The sequence below is a fragment of the Dictyostelium discoideum genome (genome assembly GCF_000004695.1).
Source record: "Dictyostelium discoideum AX4 chromosome 5 chromosome, whole genome shotgun sequence".
In the NCBI taxonomy this organism is placed as follows: domain Eukaryota; phylum Evosea; class Eumycetozoa; order Dictyosteliales; family Dictyosteliaceae; genus Dictyostelium; species Dictyostelium discoideum.
Genome location: NC_007091.3, coordinates 4,118,208 through 4,137,042, shown reverse-complemented (window position 1 = coordinate 4,137,042; position 18,835 = coordinate 4,118,208). Strand labels below are relative to the sequence as shown.

The 18,835-nt window shown below is 24.5% G+C and overlaps 6 protein-coding genes across 6 annotated transcripts; 2 read left to right on the top strand and 4 right to left on the bottom strand.

The window, feature by feature from the left end:
* Positions 1 to 1,670: 1,670 nt before the first annotated feature.
* On the bottom strand, positions 1,671 to 3,023 carry DDB_G0290441 (hypothetical protein; the record flags this gene model as incomplete). Its single annotated transcript, XM_630664.1, has 1 exon — positions 1,671 to 3,023. One exon carries the CDS (start codon positions 3,021 to 3,023, stop codon positions 1,671 to 1,673), a length of 1,353 nt encoding a protein of 450 aa, XP_635756.1.
* Positions 3,024 to 3,129: 106 nt separating this feature from the next.
* Positions 3,130 to 3,353, bottom strand: DDB_G0290445 (hypothetical protein; the record flags this gene model as incomplete). The annotated part of the gene is made up of 2 exons (XM_630663.1): positions 3,130 to 3,297; positions 3,351 to 3,353. The coding sequence occupies 2 exons, from the start codon at positions 3,351 to 3,353 to the stop codon at positions 3,130 to 3,132; spliced, it is 171 nt and encodes a 56-aa protein (XP_635755.1).
* Positions 3,354 to 3,965: 612 nt separating this feature from the next.
* gacW (leucine-rich repeat-containing protein) lies at positions 3,966 to 7,671 on the top strand (the record flags this gene model as incomplete). The annotated part of the gene is made up of 4 exons (XM_630662.1): positions 3,966 to 4,002; positions 4,140 to 4,291; positions 4,395 to 5,048; positions 5,167 to 7,671. The coding sequence occupies 4 exons, from the start codon at positions 3,966 to 3,968 to the stop codon at positions 7,669 to 7,671; spliced, it is 3,348 nt and encodes a 1,115-aa protein (XP_635754.1).
* Positions 7,672 to 8,442: 771 nt separating this feature from the next.
* DDB_G0290437 (hypothetical protein) lies at positions 8,443 to 8,874 on the bottom strand (the record flags this gene model as incomplete). The annotated part of the gene is made up of 2 exons (XM_630661.1): positions 8,443 to 8,515; positions 8,615 to 8,874. 2 exons carry the CDS (start codon positions 8,872 to 8,874, stop codon positions 8,443 to 8,445), a joined length of 333 nt encoding a protein of 110 aa, XP_635753.1.
* A 299-nt stretch (positions 8,875 to 9,173) lies between these two features.
* On the bottom strand, positions 9,174 to 12,381 carry DDB_G0290435 (hypothetical protein; the record flags this gene model as incomplete). Its single annotated transcript, XM_630660.1, has 3 exons — positions 9,174 to 10,774; positions 10,808 to 11,568; positions 11,663 to 12,381. 3 exons carry the CDS (start codon positions 12,379 to 12,381, stop codon positions 9,174 to 9,176), a joined length of 3,081 nt encoding a protein of 1,026 aa, XP_635752.1.
* A 1,290-nt stretch (positions 12,382 to 13,671) lies between these two features.
* Positions 13,672 to 18,762, top strand: DDB_G0290433 (pectin lyase-like family protein; the record flags this gene model as incomplete). The annotated part of the gene is made up of 3 exons (XM_630659.1): positions 13,672 to 13,865; positions 14,002 to 14,722; positions 14,809 to 18,762. 3 exons carry the CDS (start codon positions 13,672 to 13,674, stop codon positions 18,760 to 18,762), a joined length of 4,869 nt encoding a protein of 1,622 aa, XP_635751.1.
* Between the last annotated feature and the right edge of the window lie 73 nt (positions 18,763 to 18,835).

The window sequence follows — 18,835 nt, the reverse complement described above, 5'->3', positions numbered from 1 at the left end:
GAAAACAATCGAGATGGTGAAAATAATCAAGATGGTGGTGAAAATAATCAAGATGGTGGTGAAAATAATCAAGATGGCGAAAATAACCAAGATGGTGGTGAAAACAATCAAGATGATGGTGAAAATAAACAAGATGGTGGTGAAAATAATCAAGATGGTGGTGAAAATAATCAAGATGATGGTGAAAATAACCAAGATGGTGAAAATAACCAAGATGGTGGTGAAAACAATCAAGATGGTGATGAAAACAACCAAGATAGTGGTGAAAATAATCAAGATAGTGGTGAAAATAATCAAGATGGTGGTGAAAACAACCAAGATGGTGATGAAAATAACCAAGATGGTGGTGAAAACAATCAAGATGGTGAAAATAATCAAAATGGCGAAAATAACCAAGATGGTGGTGAAAATAATCAAGATGGTGAAAACAATCAAGATGGTGAAAATAACCAAGATGGTGGTGAAAATAACCAAGATGGTGGTGAAAATAACCAAGATGGTGGTGAAGATAACCAAGATGGTGGTGAAAATAATCAAGAAGGTGGTGAAGATAACCAAGATGGTGGTGAAGATAACCAAGATGGTGGTGAAGATAACCAAGATGGTGGTGAAAATAACCAAGGTGATGAAAATAACCAAGATGTTGATGAAAACAATCAAGATGGTGAAAATAACCAAGATGGTGATGAAAACAATCAAGATGGAGAAAATAATCAAGATGGTGAAAACAATCAAGATGGTGATGAAAATAATAACCAAGATGGTGAACAAAACCAAGACGGTGATGAAAATAACCAAGATGGTGGTGAAAACAATCAAGATGGTGATGAAAATAATAATCAAGATGGTGATGAAAATAATAATCAAGATGGTGGTGAAAATAATCAAGATGGTGGTGAAAACAATCAAGATGGTGATGAAAATAATAATCAAGATGGTGGTGAAAATAATCAAGATGGTGAAAACAATCAAGATGGTGATGAAAATAATAACCAAGATGGTGAACAAAACCAAGACGGTGATGAAAATAACCAAGAGGGTGATGAAAATAATAACCAAGGTGACGATGAAAATAATAACCAAGACGGTGATGAAAATAATAACCAAGATGGTGATGAAAATAACCAAGACGGTGATGAAAATAACCAAGACGGTGATGAAAATAATCAAGGTAATGATGAAAATAACCAAGATGGTGACCAAAATAACCAAGGGGGTGATGAAAATAACCAAGATGGTGATGGTGAAAATAATCAAGGTGATGAAAATAACCAAGATGGTGGTGAAAATAATCAAGATGGTGGCGAAAATAACCAAGATCAAGATGGTAGTGAAAATAATCAAGGCAATAATGAAAATAATCAAGGTGGTGATGAAAATAACCAAGATCAAGATGGTGGTGAAAATAATCAAGGCAATGATGAAAATAATCAAGGTGGTGATGAAAATAATCAAGGAAATGAAAATGACCAAGGTGGTGATGAAAATAATCAAGGTGGTGATGAAAACACTAACCAAGAAGAAAATGGTGGAAATGATGAGTAAAAAAAAAAAAAATTTATAAACTTTAATAAAAAATGTTGTGCTTCAAATAAATACACACATTTATTAAATAAAAAAAAGAAATTTTTGAATTTAGTTTTATATAACTTTTTAACTTTATTTAACTATTAATTTATTAATCTTGAATTTTCATTTGTTATTTCTATAGAATCATAACTATTATTATTATTATTATTATTATTATTATTATTATTATTATTATTATTATTGTTATTATTATTATTATTATTATTATTATTATTATTATTATTATTATTATTATTATTATTATTATTATTATTATTATTATTTAAATTAATAACATATGAAAAATGATTTTCATTTAATTCATAATACTCTTTTATGGCAGGTAAGAAATCAAGCATTGTAGTTTTGAAAGAAAAGAAAACACTTTTTCTAAAGAAATTTGAAATTGGTGTTGATGGTGAGTATTTTCTGTCTACGTATTTATCTATTGCATTAAGGACTTGAATTGATTGAATGTATTTCAAAGATTTTAATTTTTCAATTGACCGATTTGAATTATTTGATTCTGTAAAATTAATTAAATTGAATTCGTCATAATAATTACCATATTCTTGGAAAATTGATTGAATTGAGTCTTTGAAAATGTAAAAGAATATTGAAATGTTTAATAGGATTTGTAAAATTGAAGTTTGTAATTTATTTTCAAATAATAATGAAATATCATTTTCAAAACATGTTATTAAACTAACATCATATGTTATTTCACTAATTGTGAAAAATTTAAAGAATGTATAAATTGAAAACATTAAAAAGAAAGAGATTAAAAATATACCTAATCCTAATTTCCTATTCTTTGGTTTCATCAATACAAATTTCATTGAAAATAATTGATGTGCCCTTACTCTTTGAATATACATCATATGTTGAAAAAAAAATAATACTAATAATATAATTAAAAAATCTGAAAAACTAAAATATATAAATGATAAATCTATTTTTAAATAATCTTCAATACTTGCATTATCCGATGATGATGATGATGATGATAATAATGAAGAAGAGGGTGATGATGAAGAAGGGAATGGATTTATATAATTATTATTATTATCATTATTTAAATTATTTTTAATTGGTGGATTTGTATTTAATGGTACTGAAAATGATAATGATTCATTTGGCATTGTTGTTGAAAATAGTTTGGTTAAACATTGTGGTACTCTACTATTGATACACATTGATAATGAATAATTAGATGTGTTTACTGTTGAAAATGGTGTATTCATTGTATTTTCAAATTCATAATCTATACTTGTAATGTTTCTACAACCAATCACTGTAAATTCTAAAGAGTTTGAATAGAATTGAATTTCATTACCAATCATAATTGCAAATGTAATTATTGAAATTAAATAAAATTTAATTCTACTAGTTTCACTTTCTTTTACATATTTATCAATATCTTCATCAAATTCTATTTGATCTTTTTCTTTCATTTTTTTTTTTTGGTAAAAATTTCTCGTATTTTGGGTAGAAAAACAAAAAAAAAATAAAAAAAAATAAAAAAAAAATACGATAAAACAAAAAAAAAATCCCAAATATTCAATAAATTTTCCGACCTGAATTTTTATTTTTTGTTAAAATTTCGTCGTGAAAATAAAAAAAAAAAATACCCTTTTTGGTTAACTGATTTAAATTCATATATTCATCATTTAAAAAAAATAAAATAATTACAATGATAATTTCTTCAATCAACATTGGTAAAAGCAACTTTATAATTTAAAAATAAAAAAAAATAAAAAAATAATTAAATTTTTTCAAACCATTGATTTTATGATCACAATTTTTTTTTTTTTTTTTCGATATAAAAAAAGATATAATCTTAAACCCCCCAAAAATAAAAATGCTTTGACAAAAAAAAAAAAATAAAAATAAAATAAAAAATAAAAAATTAATTAAAAAAGTTTACACAACACCAAAAATATTCACACAATTTTCAAAAAAAACACAATTAATATAAGGTCAAAAAACATTTTTCAAAATAAAGAAATATTTTTTAAACCATTTTTATGATAATAATCAAGAAGCGCTCCCCCAAAAAAAATTTTTTTTTTTGAAAATTAATTTAAAAAAATAAAATAAAATAAAAAAAAAAAATAAAATTAAAAAAAAATAAAAAAAAAAAAAATTGATTTTAAAAAAAAAAATTAATTCAAATAATTATCAATAACCATTTGAAAAAATAAAAAAAAAAAAAAAATAAAAAAAAAAAAAAAACCTGTAACATAATATTTATTTATTAATCTTGTATTTATTAATATTGTATTTTATTTATTCATTATTTATTTATTTATTTATTTATTTATTATTTATTTATTATTACAAAAAAAAACAAAAACAAAAAAAAAAAACAAAAAGAAAAAAGTGCAAATAAAACAATGACAACACCTGTTTCCCTATCACAAGTTGAAAAAAGTAATTATAAAAAATAAATAAAATACAATAATAAAAAAAAACAAAAACATTCTGAACAATTATTTTTTAAAAATTTTTTAAAAAATTTTTAAATTATCTTCTTTTATTAATTTGTTTTTTTTTTTTGTTTTCTTTAGAAACTATTGAATCAATTTTAACAAATAAAAAAGAAGAGGGTAAATTAATTACAAAAGTTACAATATTAAATGAAAAAAAAAAGAAGTTAGAGATTAAAACGTTAATTTTATCAAGTAATAGAATATTTTTATTTACAGATTCAAAAGGAAAAGTAAGTGTACACTCAGTTATTCATATTCATTTACTTTTTCAAAACAATAGATAATAATAATAGTTTTTTTATTTTATTTTTTTTTATATATTTATATAACTAGTTATCAGCAGAACATCATTATTTAGAAATTACAGAGATAGCAAGTCAATCAGAGAATGATGTTACAATAAAATTTAAGAATCAAAATGTTATGAAGATGAATTTAGATGCATCAGAGGTATTGAAGACATTGTATGGTACATTAATGTCAACATTTCCTGGTATTAAAATTGGTAAAACCATTATTTTTAACATTACACCAGCTAGTAGAATACCATCGATATTTCAAGCCACCTCATTTAAAGATATTCAAGGTTGTGGATCATTCAATCTTACATATCGATCAGTTTGTGATCATTTAGGTGTACAACCATTATCATCAATACTTTGGGATATCGAAAATCTATATCCATTCAATCAAGTTAGAGAATTTAATTTAGCGGAAATCTATCAATACTCATTCACAGATCTAAAAGCAATACTTTTATCACTCTCCTATAATACATACTTTCAATCATTTCAATCCAATGGTAAATTATCAAACGAAGATCTAAACCTATTAGCAGAAGTATTCAAAGAGAATTCCTCACTACAACAATTAACAATTACAAATAGTCAAGCTTCAAAAGAACCAATAATAACTTTACTTCAAAATGTTGCTGAAAATAAAGCTCTTCATTTATCACATATTAATTTAAATAATAATTCATTAGAAGTAAGTTAATTTTGTTTATTAAACAAATTGTTTTTATAATTTATAAATTTATTAACTTTCAATAATAAAAAAATATAATAATAAATAATGATGATTATGATGATTATGATGAAAAAAGAATAAAGGTATTTTAACATTAGGATCAAGTATTCAAACATTTTCAAATGGATTAACATATTTAAATATTGAAAATACATCATGTTCTGGTAAAGGATTAGAGGCAATGTTTGGATGTTTAACAGCGAATAATGTAGTATGTGGATCAATGACTCATTTGAATATTTCAAACAATAAATTAGAAAGTTATGGTACAAATGGTTTATGTAAATTCTTATCGAAAGCAACGGCATTACAACAATTATTAATGAGTAATACAAGTCCAGTTTATAGTTTTTTAAAGACATCATCATCATCGATTCAAACTTTGGATTTTAGTGGTAATAAATCAACTACAACCAAAGAGAGTGTAATTGATATCTTATCATTTTTCAAACAAATGTCACACTTACAAACTGTAAATTTATCAAGAATTCAAACCACTCCAGATGATTTGAAACTATTGTTTAGTCCTGCAACATCATTATTGAAATGTTCAAGTGTAGATTTATCAGAGAATGATCTTGGTGATGGTGGTATCATTAAACTTTGTGAAATTATGTATCCAAATTCAAATCTTCATCATCTTTCAATCGATGGTAACTTTAAAACAAAATCAAAACTTAGAGCACGTGCAATAGAGGCATTGATAAACTTGATCGATGATAATACATCCATCGAATCACTTTCATTGGCAAGTGGTAGTGGTAAATATCAATTGAAGGGCGATTTAATGCCATTGTTATTATCATTGCTAAAGAATCAATCATTGGTCAAACTTGATATCTCTGGAAATGGTGTTGGTGATAGTGGTGCTTTGGCTGTCTCGAAAATCCTTTGGAAGAATCAAACTTTGAAATCATTGAAATGCGATGGTAATGATTTCTCTTATACCGCTTTGAAAATGATTAAATGCTCAATTAGACGTAACGAGAAATCACTCACCATCTTACAATTACCATTAAGTGATATTTCAACCATCTTAAAGAATGATAGTAATGGTAGTTCTCATGAAAAGATTTTAAAAACAATTCAAGATATTCAAACTTCAATCGTAATCAATTATCCAAATAATATTCATCCAATCGATACAAGTTCTGGTGGTTTAACTCCAACAAAACAACCTTCAATCGGTTCGTTGGCTGGTGTTATTAAAAAACCACCAATTGGACCACCATCAACACCAACTAAAAGTTCAAATCCTGGCTTTCAAACTTTACCAAAAAGACCAACAAGGGGACCATTATATCCTGGTCGTGCTACTGGTGGTGCTGTAACCCTAACTGATAAAGCTCAAATCAATGCTTCCACCATTGAGTTACCACCACTTGTATCTCGTTCGATCGATCTATTAATGGAACAAGGTATTTCATCTGTTGGTATTTTCAGAACTTGTGCATCTGCAACCGCATTGAAGAAAATTAAAACTAGATTTGAAGCAGGTGAAGATATTGACCTAAAAGCAGAAAATGTTGATGTCGATACAGTGGCAGGTGTATTAAAGAGTTATTTCCGTGAATTACCAAATCCAATTTTCCCTGAAAATCTACATGAATATTTCTTCCAAGCAATGAGACAGTCATCCAATGAAGAGATAATACAATCACTCAAAGATATTATAGATCAACTCTCACCTTTAGAATGTAAAATGATAAAGAAGCTTTTCCATCTCTTACATTTAATCTCTTTGGAAAAGGATGTAAATATGATGTCACCAGAGAATATCGCAATTTGTTGGGCTCCTACCTTTTTCAGATCATTCGCCTCTGAACTATTACCAATTAATTCCTTTATGATTGTAAATTATTTCGATATATTTGACCCAGAGAATAAACCAATTTCAAGTGATAATAGTGGTGATGCTGATACCGATTCAACTCAATCAACTTGCACAACCAACAACAATAATTTAGTAGCCACTTCTCTAAGTTCACCAATTTCACCATCTACCACTCCCACCAAATCAATTGATAATGTTTTACATACTACTGTTGAAGTTTCAAGATCACCAAATCATGAAAGAGCTCACACCGTTGGTCCAATGACTTCAAAGAGACCAATTTCAAATAATAATGGTGTCAGTTCTAATACTCCACCACTACCAAATAATGTTACACCACATCATAATACTATGCCATCTAGACCATCAGCTTCACCAATTAAAAGACCACCATCAATGGGTGGATCATTATCAAATTTTGCTGGTATTCCATTATCTAATCATTCTTCAAGTGGTCAATTAAACAACAACAATAGTAATAATAATACTACTTCAAACTCTTCAAATTCTTCATCTGGTAAAAGTTCAAGTAATCCAAGTCCAATTCCAACACCACCAGATTCACCAAGTATGTCTTATATTGGTGATGGTAAATCAACTTTAAGAAGTAAAAGATTTAGTAGAGTTAATCGTGTTTCCTATTCACCTGTTTTACCTCGTGCTTGGACAAATGAATCTAGAACAGTTTCTTCTTTATTCCAAGATGATTTAGATTCAAATAGTGATTCTTCAGGTCCAAGTTTATAAAATTAATAATTAATCAAAAATAATAAAAAATAAAACCGATCAAAAAAAAAAAAAAAAGTAATCAACAAAAAAAAAAAAAAAAACTGTATTAAATAATAAATAATCCAACTTTTTAATATCCTAATATTTTAATTTTTTTTTTTTCCAAAAAAAAAAAAAGAATTTAATTTTTTATTTCCAACCTTTTTTTTTTAAACAAATATTTAAAAAATCAACCAGTTTCTTACCTTGGTGCACAATATTGAAAAGTGTAACCAGTAATTTAAACTTTTTTTTTTTTTTAATAAATAATTGAAACTGTAGGTAAACAATTAATTGTTTAAATATATTTTTTTTATTTTTTTTTTTTTATTTTTTTTTTTGTTTTCCATTTTCTTACTTGTTTTCTTCTTCTTTGTTTATTTCTTTTTTTTTTTTTTTGATTTTTATGATCCTATATTATTATTATCAAACTTTATTAATTAAGAGCCTTATCAATATAAATATTATTTTAGAACATAAACACAGAGATAAAAATTTTTATTTTTTTTATTTTTTTTTATTTACAACAAAAATAATAAAAATTAAAAAAAAAAACAAATTATAATAAAATTGATTATTACAATTAAAATATTTTGTAAAGCCTAATCACATACCATCGTCATCTGATTTTTAAAAAATAAAAATAAAATATATAATTAAAATTATTTTAAAATTAAAAATAAAATAAAAAAAAAAAAAAAGTTAGTTAAATATTCTCAAAGTAAAGTTAATGAATATTTATAGTAGTTATTAATAAATACCATCTGAAATGATAAAGAAAGTGCTAAAATTGAATTGGGATGCACTTGAAATATTTTCTAAACTAAAAATTAATATAAAAAAAATAAAAAAAAAGGGAGTGTTAAAAATCGTGATTTAATTATAATTTCTCAAAAAATGAAAAAAAAATGGAAGAATTTACCTTTTTGGAACTACTGTTTTATTATTTGATGAACCATTTAAAGTTGCTGATGTGGATGTAGAAGAAAAAAATGAAGCAAATGATGGTGATGATGATGATGAGGATGGTATATTAGAATTGTTATTATTATTATTTAATGTACAGGTTGCTTTAAAACTATTATATATATTATTTGATGATGCTGCTTTGAATCCACAGTTGGATGATTTATTTGCACATTTGGTTGCAATTCTAACACCAGTTACAAATCCTCTGTTCATTTTTATGATTTTTAATTATTCCAAAATTGTAAAGAAAATGATCAAAAAAACGAAAAAAAAAAATTTCAAAAATAAAAATAAAAAAAAAAAAAAATAAAAAAAAGTGAAAATAAAAAAAAAAAAAAAAAAAAAAAAAAATATAAAAATAAAAATAAAAAAAACATTCAAATTTCATTCGTTTCGATAAAACAGGATGAAATAAAAAAAAAAAAAAAAAAAAAAAAAAGAAAAAAGCAAAATAAAAAATAAAAAAAAAAAATAATAAAATGTTTTTTAGATAATTCTTATTTATTTAATTTTCATCCGTCAGTTAAAACAGTGAAAATGAAAACATTGATAACAGAGTTATTTGCTTTAATTTGGCGATATTCTGATTCTCTTTCTCTGCCAGAAGTTTGAAATATTAAAAAGAATTCCTTAACTCTATAATTATAGTTTTTTAGATTATCAATAATAATATCATAATATTTAAAATTTAATTGAATTGTAATTGAATATAATTCAAAATTATTAATATTATTATTATTATTATTATTATTATTATTATTATTATTATTATTATTATTATTATTATTATTATTATTATTATTATTATTATTCAAACTTTGACTATAATCTGAAGAGTTGTTGGTATTTTCTTCTCTATCTGTTGCCAATCGAAGTAAAGCATTTGTAATATTAGTTATTTCCATTAAATGATCAAATTCCTCATCCAAATAAGAATCTATTAAAATATGACTAATTGATGAATTTGAAAGTATTAATCTATCGATTATTGATGAAAAATCAAAAGAATCAAAATTATAACCACTTAAATAAAGTGTTTTTAATGATTTACAATTTGATAAACCTCTAATAATATAATCATCTAATCTTGACGAATATGAATATAATTTAGTTGTTTTAACTGATTTTAAACTTGAAAGTAATTTTTCAATCTTGTCACCAAATGATTCTAATGTTAAACCATTTTTTTCAAAGCAACGACAACTACCTTTATCACAAATATGATTAATATCAATTTTTCTTAATGTATGATCATTTGATAATTTATTAAAAATAAAATTTAAATCTTCGTCTTTTATAATATTATTGTTTTCATTATTATCATTTTCATTTTCATTTTCATTTTCATTTTCATTTTCATTTTCATTTTCATTTTCATTTTCATTTTCATTTTCATTATCATTATCATTATCATTATCATTATTATTATTATTATTATTATTATTATTATTATTATTATTATTATTATTATTTTCATTATTATTATCATTTTGATTAATAATATTAATATTATTATTATCATGATCAACATTATTATTGTTATTATTATTATTATCATTATTATTATTATCATTTTCATTATTATTATTATTATTGTTTTCATTATTATTATTATCATTATCAACATTAATATTGTTGTTATTGTTATTGTTATTGTTATTGTTAGTATTATTATTATTATTATTATTATTATCATTTGGGTTATTATATATATTTAACATATCATTTATACTGATATTATTTAAAATAACTTTTTTATTTGTTTGTGGACTTTGGATATCATTATTGCTATTATTATTATTATTATTATTATTATTAAAATTTAAATTTGGAAATAAATAATTTAAATTAATTTGATTTGAAGAATTTTTAAAGCTTTTAAAAACGAAATTAAAAGTGAAATTTTCAAATTTATATTCTTCTTCAGGTAAATGTTGAAAGGATTTCTTTCTAATATTTAAATTGAAAAATTTATTTAATGATAATTCATCCAAAAAATCACAATTTAAATTTAGGAAAAAAATTTTCTTTAAGGTTTCTTTATCAGTAATCGTATGGATTTTATTATAAACAAAATGTTCTCTATCCAAACTTAAAAAAAATCGAAAATTGTCTGTATATTGATTTAATGAATTAATGATTCTACATGATTCTTCAACATCAAATTCTCTAAGTACTAGATTTTTAAAATAATCTAAACTTTCTTTTTCTTGTTTTTTTTCTTCAATTTCTTTTAAATTTACTTCAATTACATCATTTGCATTATTAACTTCATTTTCAGCATTAGCTTGATTCACAACTTCATTTTCAGCATTAACTTGAATTACAACTTCATTTTCTTGTTGAGTTGTAGGATTTAATAAATCCAAATATTTAGAAAAAAATAAAGTTTTTTTAGCGAATTTTAAATCTTGAGTTTTAATTAATTTTTGATTATTATTTTGTTCATTTTCATTAGCATTAAAATTAATTAAAGGCTTTAATATATCAAAATTATATTTATTAATAAAGTGTGGTAATGTTGATGTGATAATATCAAACCAATCTTTTGAAACTGTGGCATATAATATTATTTCATTATTATTATATTTATTGATACCAAGATTATACAATTTTTTTATTGTTTCATTTTTATATAGATAGGTTATAACATTTATTAATATATTTTTATATAAATAATTGGGTAATAAAGTCATTTGGATAATGAAAAAGAAAAAAAAAAAAAAAGAAAAAAATAAAACTATTATAGTGTTTTTTTTTTTATGAAATTTTGTTAAATCTATTATAAAAAAAATAAAATAAAATAAAATAAAATAAAAAAAAAGTTTTTTAAGAAAATAAAGAAATTTCTCCACGTCATCTCTATAAAAAAAAAAAAAACCAAGCTTTTTTACTTGATTTTTTAAACTTTTCAAAAAAAAAAAAAAAAAATCGGGCTTGCAAGACAAAACAGAAAAAAAAAAATAAAAAATAAAAAAAAAAAAATTTAAAATGAGAAAACATAATTCTGTTATTAATAACAGAATTATTTAATTTAAATTGAGTAAATTTGTGATGTTTTGGATATTTCTCAGGATTTGAAAATATTAAAAAGAATTCGTTAACTCTAAAACTATAATTTTTTAAATAATTCAAAATAGAATTATAAAAATTAAAATTTAATGTAATTGTTATTGAATAAAATTCAAAATTATTATTAAAACTTTCACTGTAACCCAATAAATTGCTGATGTTGTTGTTGATGTTGGTGGTAATATCAAGCTCTGATTTGACAATTAATTGATCCAAACCATTTATAATATTGGTTGTATTAGTTTCAAGCTCATCATTTGAATAAGAATCTAATATAATATGTTTAATTGATGAATTTGAATATAGTATATTATTAATTATTGATGGGAAACTAAATGAATCATAATCATAACCATTTATGTATAGTGTTTTTAATGATTTACATTTTACTAAACCTCTAATAATATAGTCATCTAAATCTGTTGTAAACTGAAGCAAACGAATTGATTTTAGTAAAGTTGAATCTGACAGTAACTTTTCAATAGCTTTACCAAATGATTCCACATCTAATCCAATTTCTTTAAAACAACTACATCTACAATCGCAAACATGATTAAGCTGAATTTCTTTTAATGTTTTATCACTTGATATTTTTTCAAAAATTAAATTTAAATCCTCATCTTTAATAACCTCACCAGAATTATTCATATATATATTCAACATGTCATTTATACTAATTCTATTTAAAAATAGTTTTTTATTTTTTTCATTATTATTATTATAATTTAATTTTAATTTAGGAAATAAATAATTTATATTAATTTGATTCGAAGAATTTTTATAACTTTTGAAAGTGAAAAAAAATAAAACTATAATGATTAATTAAATGTGGTAAATTTGATGAAATTATATTAAACCAATCTTTTGAAACTGTGGAATATAAAATTATTTCATTATTTTTATAAACAACAAAAAATCAATTGATTTTTCACATAAAAATTTGATTACTTTGTGTTTATAGATATATGTTATTAAATCTATTAAAATATTTTTATATAAATAATTTGGTAATAAAGTCATCTTTGGATTTAAAATTGGGATTTAGAAAAAAAAAAAAAAAAAAAAAAAAAAAAAATTTAAAAAAAAAAGAAAAAAAAATACAAAAATGATTCTATTGATTTTTTTTTTTTTTTTAAATTTTTTATATAAAATTATATCATTTTGTTTATTTTTGGGTGCTCTATTTTTATAAATTAAAAATAAATAAAATTAAATCATTACTTAAAAAAAAAAATGAAAAATAAAATGAAAAAAAAAAAAAAAAATGAAATTTAAATGTCAAATTTGGAAAAAAAAAAAAAAAAAAATTTTTAAAAAAAACAAAAGGAGGACAATATAATAATAATAATAATAACAAATTTGGAAAAATGTCCAAAAATTGGATTTATCCTTTTTTTAATTTATTTTAATATTTTTATTTTTATTTTTATTTTTTATTTTTTATATTTTTTATTTTTTTATTTATGCTTAACCCGAAAGGAGAAAAAAAAAAAAAAAAAAAAAAAAAAAAAAATATTCCAACTAGAATAATCAAAAAAAAAAAAAAAAAAAAATTTTAAAAAGAATTTTCCAAACTGCAATAAGATTTTTTATTTAATTTTTTTTTTATTTTTAATTTTTTTTTTTTAATTTTTTAATTTTTAAATTTTTTTTTTTTTAAATTTTTTTTTTTTTTTTTTTAGTTTTTTTTATAACTAAAATACACGCCCTAATTATAATATCTAAATTTTGTGTGTGTGATTTTTTTTTCTTTTTTTTAATTTATTTTTAAAATAATAATAATAATAATAATAAAAATAAAATTAATAAAAACAAAAAAAAAAAACAAAGATATTATTGATAACATTGTTGTAATATATAATTTTATAAATAAAATAAAATAAAATAAAAAAAACAAAATAAAATAATAAAAACACACAAAACTAAATCTTAAAAGTTATGAATTTTTCTGAAGAAGAAGAATACAGTAATAGAAACGCAGCTAGTTCACAAAAACTTGGATCACTATTTAAAGATAATAACGCAATGTCAGGTAACCAATCATTACAATATACAAATAATAAAACACAATCCTCAGCAAATTCAAATTCACCAGATGTTTTAATTTCTTTCCCAATTCATTTATATAAATTGTAAGTTTTTTTTTAAAAAAAAATAATAACAATAAAAAAAAAAAAAAAAAAATTTATTAATTTTATATTTTAAATTTAAAATCTCTCTTTTCTTTTTCTTTTAATTTCTTTCTCTCTCCTCTCTCTCTGTCAATAGTGATAATAATAAAAATGAATATGTATCATCAGGTAGTATTGCAACAGCAATTGTAGGATATAAATCAAGTGGTAAATATCAATTATTAGCATATGACAATAATAAGAATTATATTGTCACAGTGAATATTACAGCACAATTCAATTATTCAGTGACAACAATCTATGGTAGTTTCACAGATGGTAATGGCCAAAACTGGTCAATGACATTCAACTCAGCAGAGGAATCAACTAAATATGCCACTCATGTTGCAATTGCCAAGTGTGCGAGTGGTGGTTATCAACAGATTACATTTGTCGATATCAACAATCAATCGAAAACCAAACCAGTTGCAAATGGTGATCGTGTTTCAATAAAGTATGCAGGTTGGTTAGAGAACAATCAAAGAGTTGGTAGTTTATTCGACTCTAATCTCCAATCGGAAACACCATTCCGTTTTGTAGTTGGTGAAGGTAAAGTCATCAAAGGTTGGGATTTAGGTGTCATTGGTATGAGAAAATCCGCTAAAAGAATCTTGGTCATTCCTTCAGAATTAGCATATGGTAAGAAAGGTCATTCAACCATTCCACCAAATACAAATTTAATCTTTGACCTTGAAGTCACTGGTTCAAAGAAAAAAGAAGGTTCTGAACCTTCACTTCCATCTTTAAATGGTCAACCATCAAATGCTCCACAACAATCCTTACCAACTCAATTATTTGATAATTCTCCAGTACCACAAGTATGTCTTTTCTTTCTATTATTTTCATTATTATTATTATTATTTAAATTTAGATTTATTAATTTTTTTATTTTTTATTTTATTAGGATGATAAAGCTAATTTACTTCAAAGAGTTGCTAAATTAGGTAGAGCCACTGGTTTCACTTCTCCACCACCATCTGATAGTGAGAATGAATCAAACTCAAGAAATTCACATAGCAATAATAGTCACAATAACAATAATAATAACAATAGCAATAGCAATAACAATAGCAATAGCAATAGCAATAACAACAATAATAATAATAACCAAAATAATAATAATAACAATAACAACCAAAATAACAACCAAAATAATAACAATAACAACAATTATAATAACAATAATAATAATAACAATGGTTATAATAATAACAATAATAATAATGGTTATAATAATAACAATAATTATAATAATAATATGAATAATAATAATGGATTTAATAATGGTATGAATAATGGATTTGGTAATAATAGTATGAATGGTATGAATAATGGATTTAATAATGGTATGAATGGTATGAATAATGGTATGAATGGTGGATTTGGTATGAATGGTAATATGTATACATCATCACAATCACCACAATTCAATCCAATGGGCACATTTGGATCAGCTTATAATCAACAACAAGCATTGATTGGATCAGGTGCATTGGTACCAATTATGCCACAACATCAACAACCATCAATTATTGTTGCATCACCACCACCACCAGTTCAACAAGCACCACCACCAACACCAGCACCAGCTCCACCACCACCAACTCCAGTGATTGTTCAAGCACCACCAGCACCAGTACAATCAACCACTGAAACCATTCAAATCTTGGTTGAAGAGAAACAATTCAAAAAGGAGATTAAACATTCTATCGATCAATTCAATAGTAAATTAGATCAAGTTAGTAGTAAATTTGACTCATTGGCACAACCAATCGTTAAAGGCGATGTACCAATCTCTGGTGTGCTATTAGTTCAAACACTTCATAGATTAGTTGAAGACAATGAAAAATTGATCAAAGAGAACGTTGAAAAAGAGAATCGTATGGTTACACTAAAGGAAAACATTGCTACCCTTCATAAAAAGAATGAACAATTCCTCGAAGAGAACACTAAAATGATGGAATCACGTAATGAAGCAATCACTGATAATGTCGCTCAAATGAGAAGACAAATCATTGACCTTCAAAAACAAAAAACATTGGTTGAGGATGATCTCGCCGATAAACAAATGTTACACACTAAATCACAATCAGTTATCAATCAATTAAAGAGAGACTACAACACCCTTCAAGAGGAACTCAACTCTGCCAAAGAAGAGAACCAAAAGAGTATTCAAGATCAAGAGGCACTCAAACAAGCTGAAAAAGATTATGCCCTTAAAATCCGTGCTTTCAAAAAGAGTTTACTCGATGAAAAGAACGCCAGAAAATCTGATATTGAAAAAATCAACTCTTTGGAGGACGAGTTAAAGGATGCTCAAGATAGTTTGACTCAAGCAGAGAAAAGCAATGAAGAGTCCTTAAAGAGACTTAAATTGGATATGGTTAGAATTAAAAAGAGAAACGATGATAAGGTCTCTCAATTAACTTTGGAGATTACAACACTCAAAGATACCTTGGAAACTGAACGTTCAGCTTTATCCTCTGTTCAAACTTTGGTTGAAAATACTCGTTTAGAGACTGAATCCAAATTCAATCTTTTATTAATCAAAAAGGAGGAAGCTATCGCTGCTGCTGAATTATCACTTAGTGAGGAACAATCGAAATATAATAAACTCGTACAATCAAATAACCAACAAATCGATCAATTACAAAAATTAATCGATGATGCTAAAAAGAAATTGGATCATGAGAAAGAGGAAGTCATTAAATCATACAAAAAAGGTTTCGCCGAAGGTATTGAATCAACTAAACAAGAGAATGATTTAATCACCACCCTTCAACAACAAATTCAACAATTAACAACTCAATATGATGATACAAAGAAATCTTTAATTGAAACTAAAGAGAAATTATCAACTTTAGAATCACAACCACCAAAAACTATCGTTAAAGAAGTTATTGTTAAAGTTCCATCCGATGGTACCACTGTTGCTGTTGCATCTTCAAACAATGTTGATGTCGCTAAAGAAGTTAAAGTTTGTATGCAAAAAGTATTTGTTCAAGTATCTGAATCATTTGATGAAGATGAAGAATATTCAACTGATTCTATCATGTCAACATTTAAAGATGTAATTAAAAGAGTTACTGTTGAATACATTCAAGAACAAAAAGAAAAACAACAACAACAACAAGAAAAAGAAGAAGAAGAAGTTGTAGAAGAAGAAGAAAAAGAAGAAGAAGAAAAAGAAGAAGAAGAAAAAGAAGAAGAAGAAAAAGAAGAAGAAAAAGAAGAAGAAAAAGAACAAGAAGAAGAAGAAGAAGAAAAAGAAGTTGTTGTTGAAGAAATAGTTACTATTGCTGAAGAAGTTAAAGAAGAAGAAGTTGTTGTTGAAGAACCAGTCACTGTTGTTGAAGAAGTTAAAGAAGAAAAACCAACACCAGCAATTGAAGAACCAGTTGTCGCTAAATCACAAACTGTCGTTGATCCACTCTCTACTAAAGATGATGAAGATGATGACGACGATGAAGACGATTATGATGATATCAATGAAGAAGATCTTAAAAATATTGATGCCGAAATTGAAAAGATGCAACAAGAAATGGGTGATGAACTTGAAGACGATGATGACGAAGAAGAAGAAAAAGAAAAAGAAACAGCTCCAGTTGTTACTAAATCAGAAGTTGTTGATCCACTCTCATCTACTAAAGAAGAATCTGAAGAAGAAGAAGAAGAGGAAACTAAAGTTGAAGTACCAGTTTTAGAAGAAGAAAAAGAAGAAGAAGAAACCAAAGTTGAAGTTCCAGTTTTAGAAGATGAACAAGAAGATAAAGTTGAATCAGACGTTGAAGAGAAAATTGTTGAACCACCAACTTTAGATGAAGACGATTTTGAAAAAGTTGAAGTACCAGTTTTAGGAGATGATGAACAAGATGAAAAAGTTGTTGAAGAACCAGCTCCAGAAGAAGAAGAGGAAACTAAAGTTGAAGTTCCAGTTTTAAATAAAGATGATGATGAAGATAATGAAAAAGATGTTGCATCAGATTCTGAAGAAACACCATCAACTCCACCACCAATTGATGATGTAGAAGAGGAAGAAGAAAAAGAAGAAAAAGTTGTTGAACAAGTTAAAGAAGAAATTAATGAAACTAAATTTGAATCATCACCATTTGCTGTTGATGAACCAACAACTACTGAAGAAAAAGAAGAAGAGAAAGAAGAAGAAAAAGTAGAAGAAGAAGAGGAAAAAGTTGTTGAACCACCAACTATTGATGATGATGAAACAACTGCACCAGTAATTCCATCAATTGATAATTCACCAAGACAAACCACTACTGAAGAAGAAGAATCATCAACTACTGCCGCTACCACTTCCACAACTACAACTTCATCAACACCAGTTAAACCAGATGAAGCTGATACCACAAAGAAAACACCAAAGAAGACATCATTCTTTGATTTTGATGATAGTCCATTCTCAGCTGAAACTGAAACCGAAACTAAATCAACAGCTGCATCATCTGATCCATTTGCCGATACAACTTCATCAACTCCAACTTCAACTAAAAAGAAAGATTTCTTTAGTACTGATGACGATAGTTTATTTGGAAACTCTAGTGACATTTTCGATAAACCTTCAACTACCACCAAGAAAGATCCATTCGATACAGATTCAACTGATGATCTTTTTGGTTCAATTAAAACAAACAAAGAATCAACATCAACAGCATCATCAACTTCAAATGGTGGTCTCTTTGATTCAGATTCATTATTTGGTGGAATCAGCGTTGCAAAATCAAATAATAATACTCCATCAAGACAAAAACAAGATTTCTCTTCATTATTTGGTTCTGATCCAACCATTTCACCATTAACTGAAACTGAACCAGAAGAAAAAGAAATAGTTTTACCACTTTAAATTATAATAAAAATAAAAAAAAAATATAAAAAAAAATAGTAAATTATATAAATAAAAAAAAAAAAAAAAAATT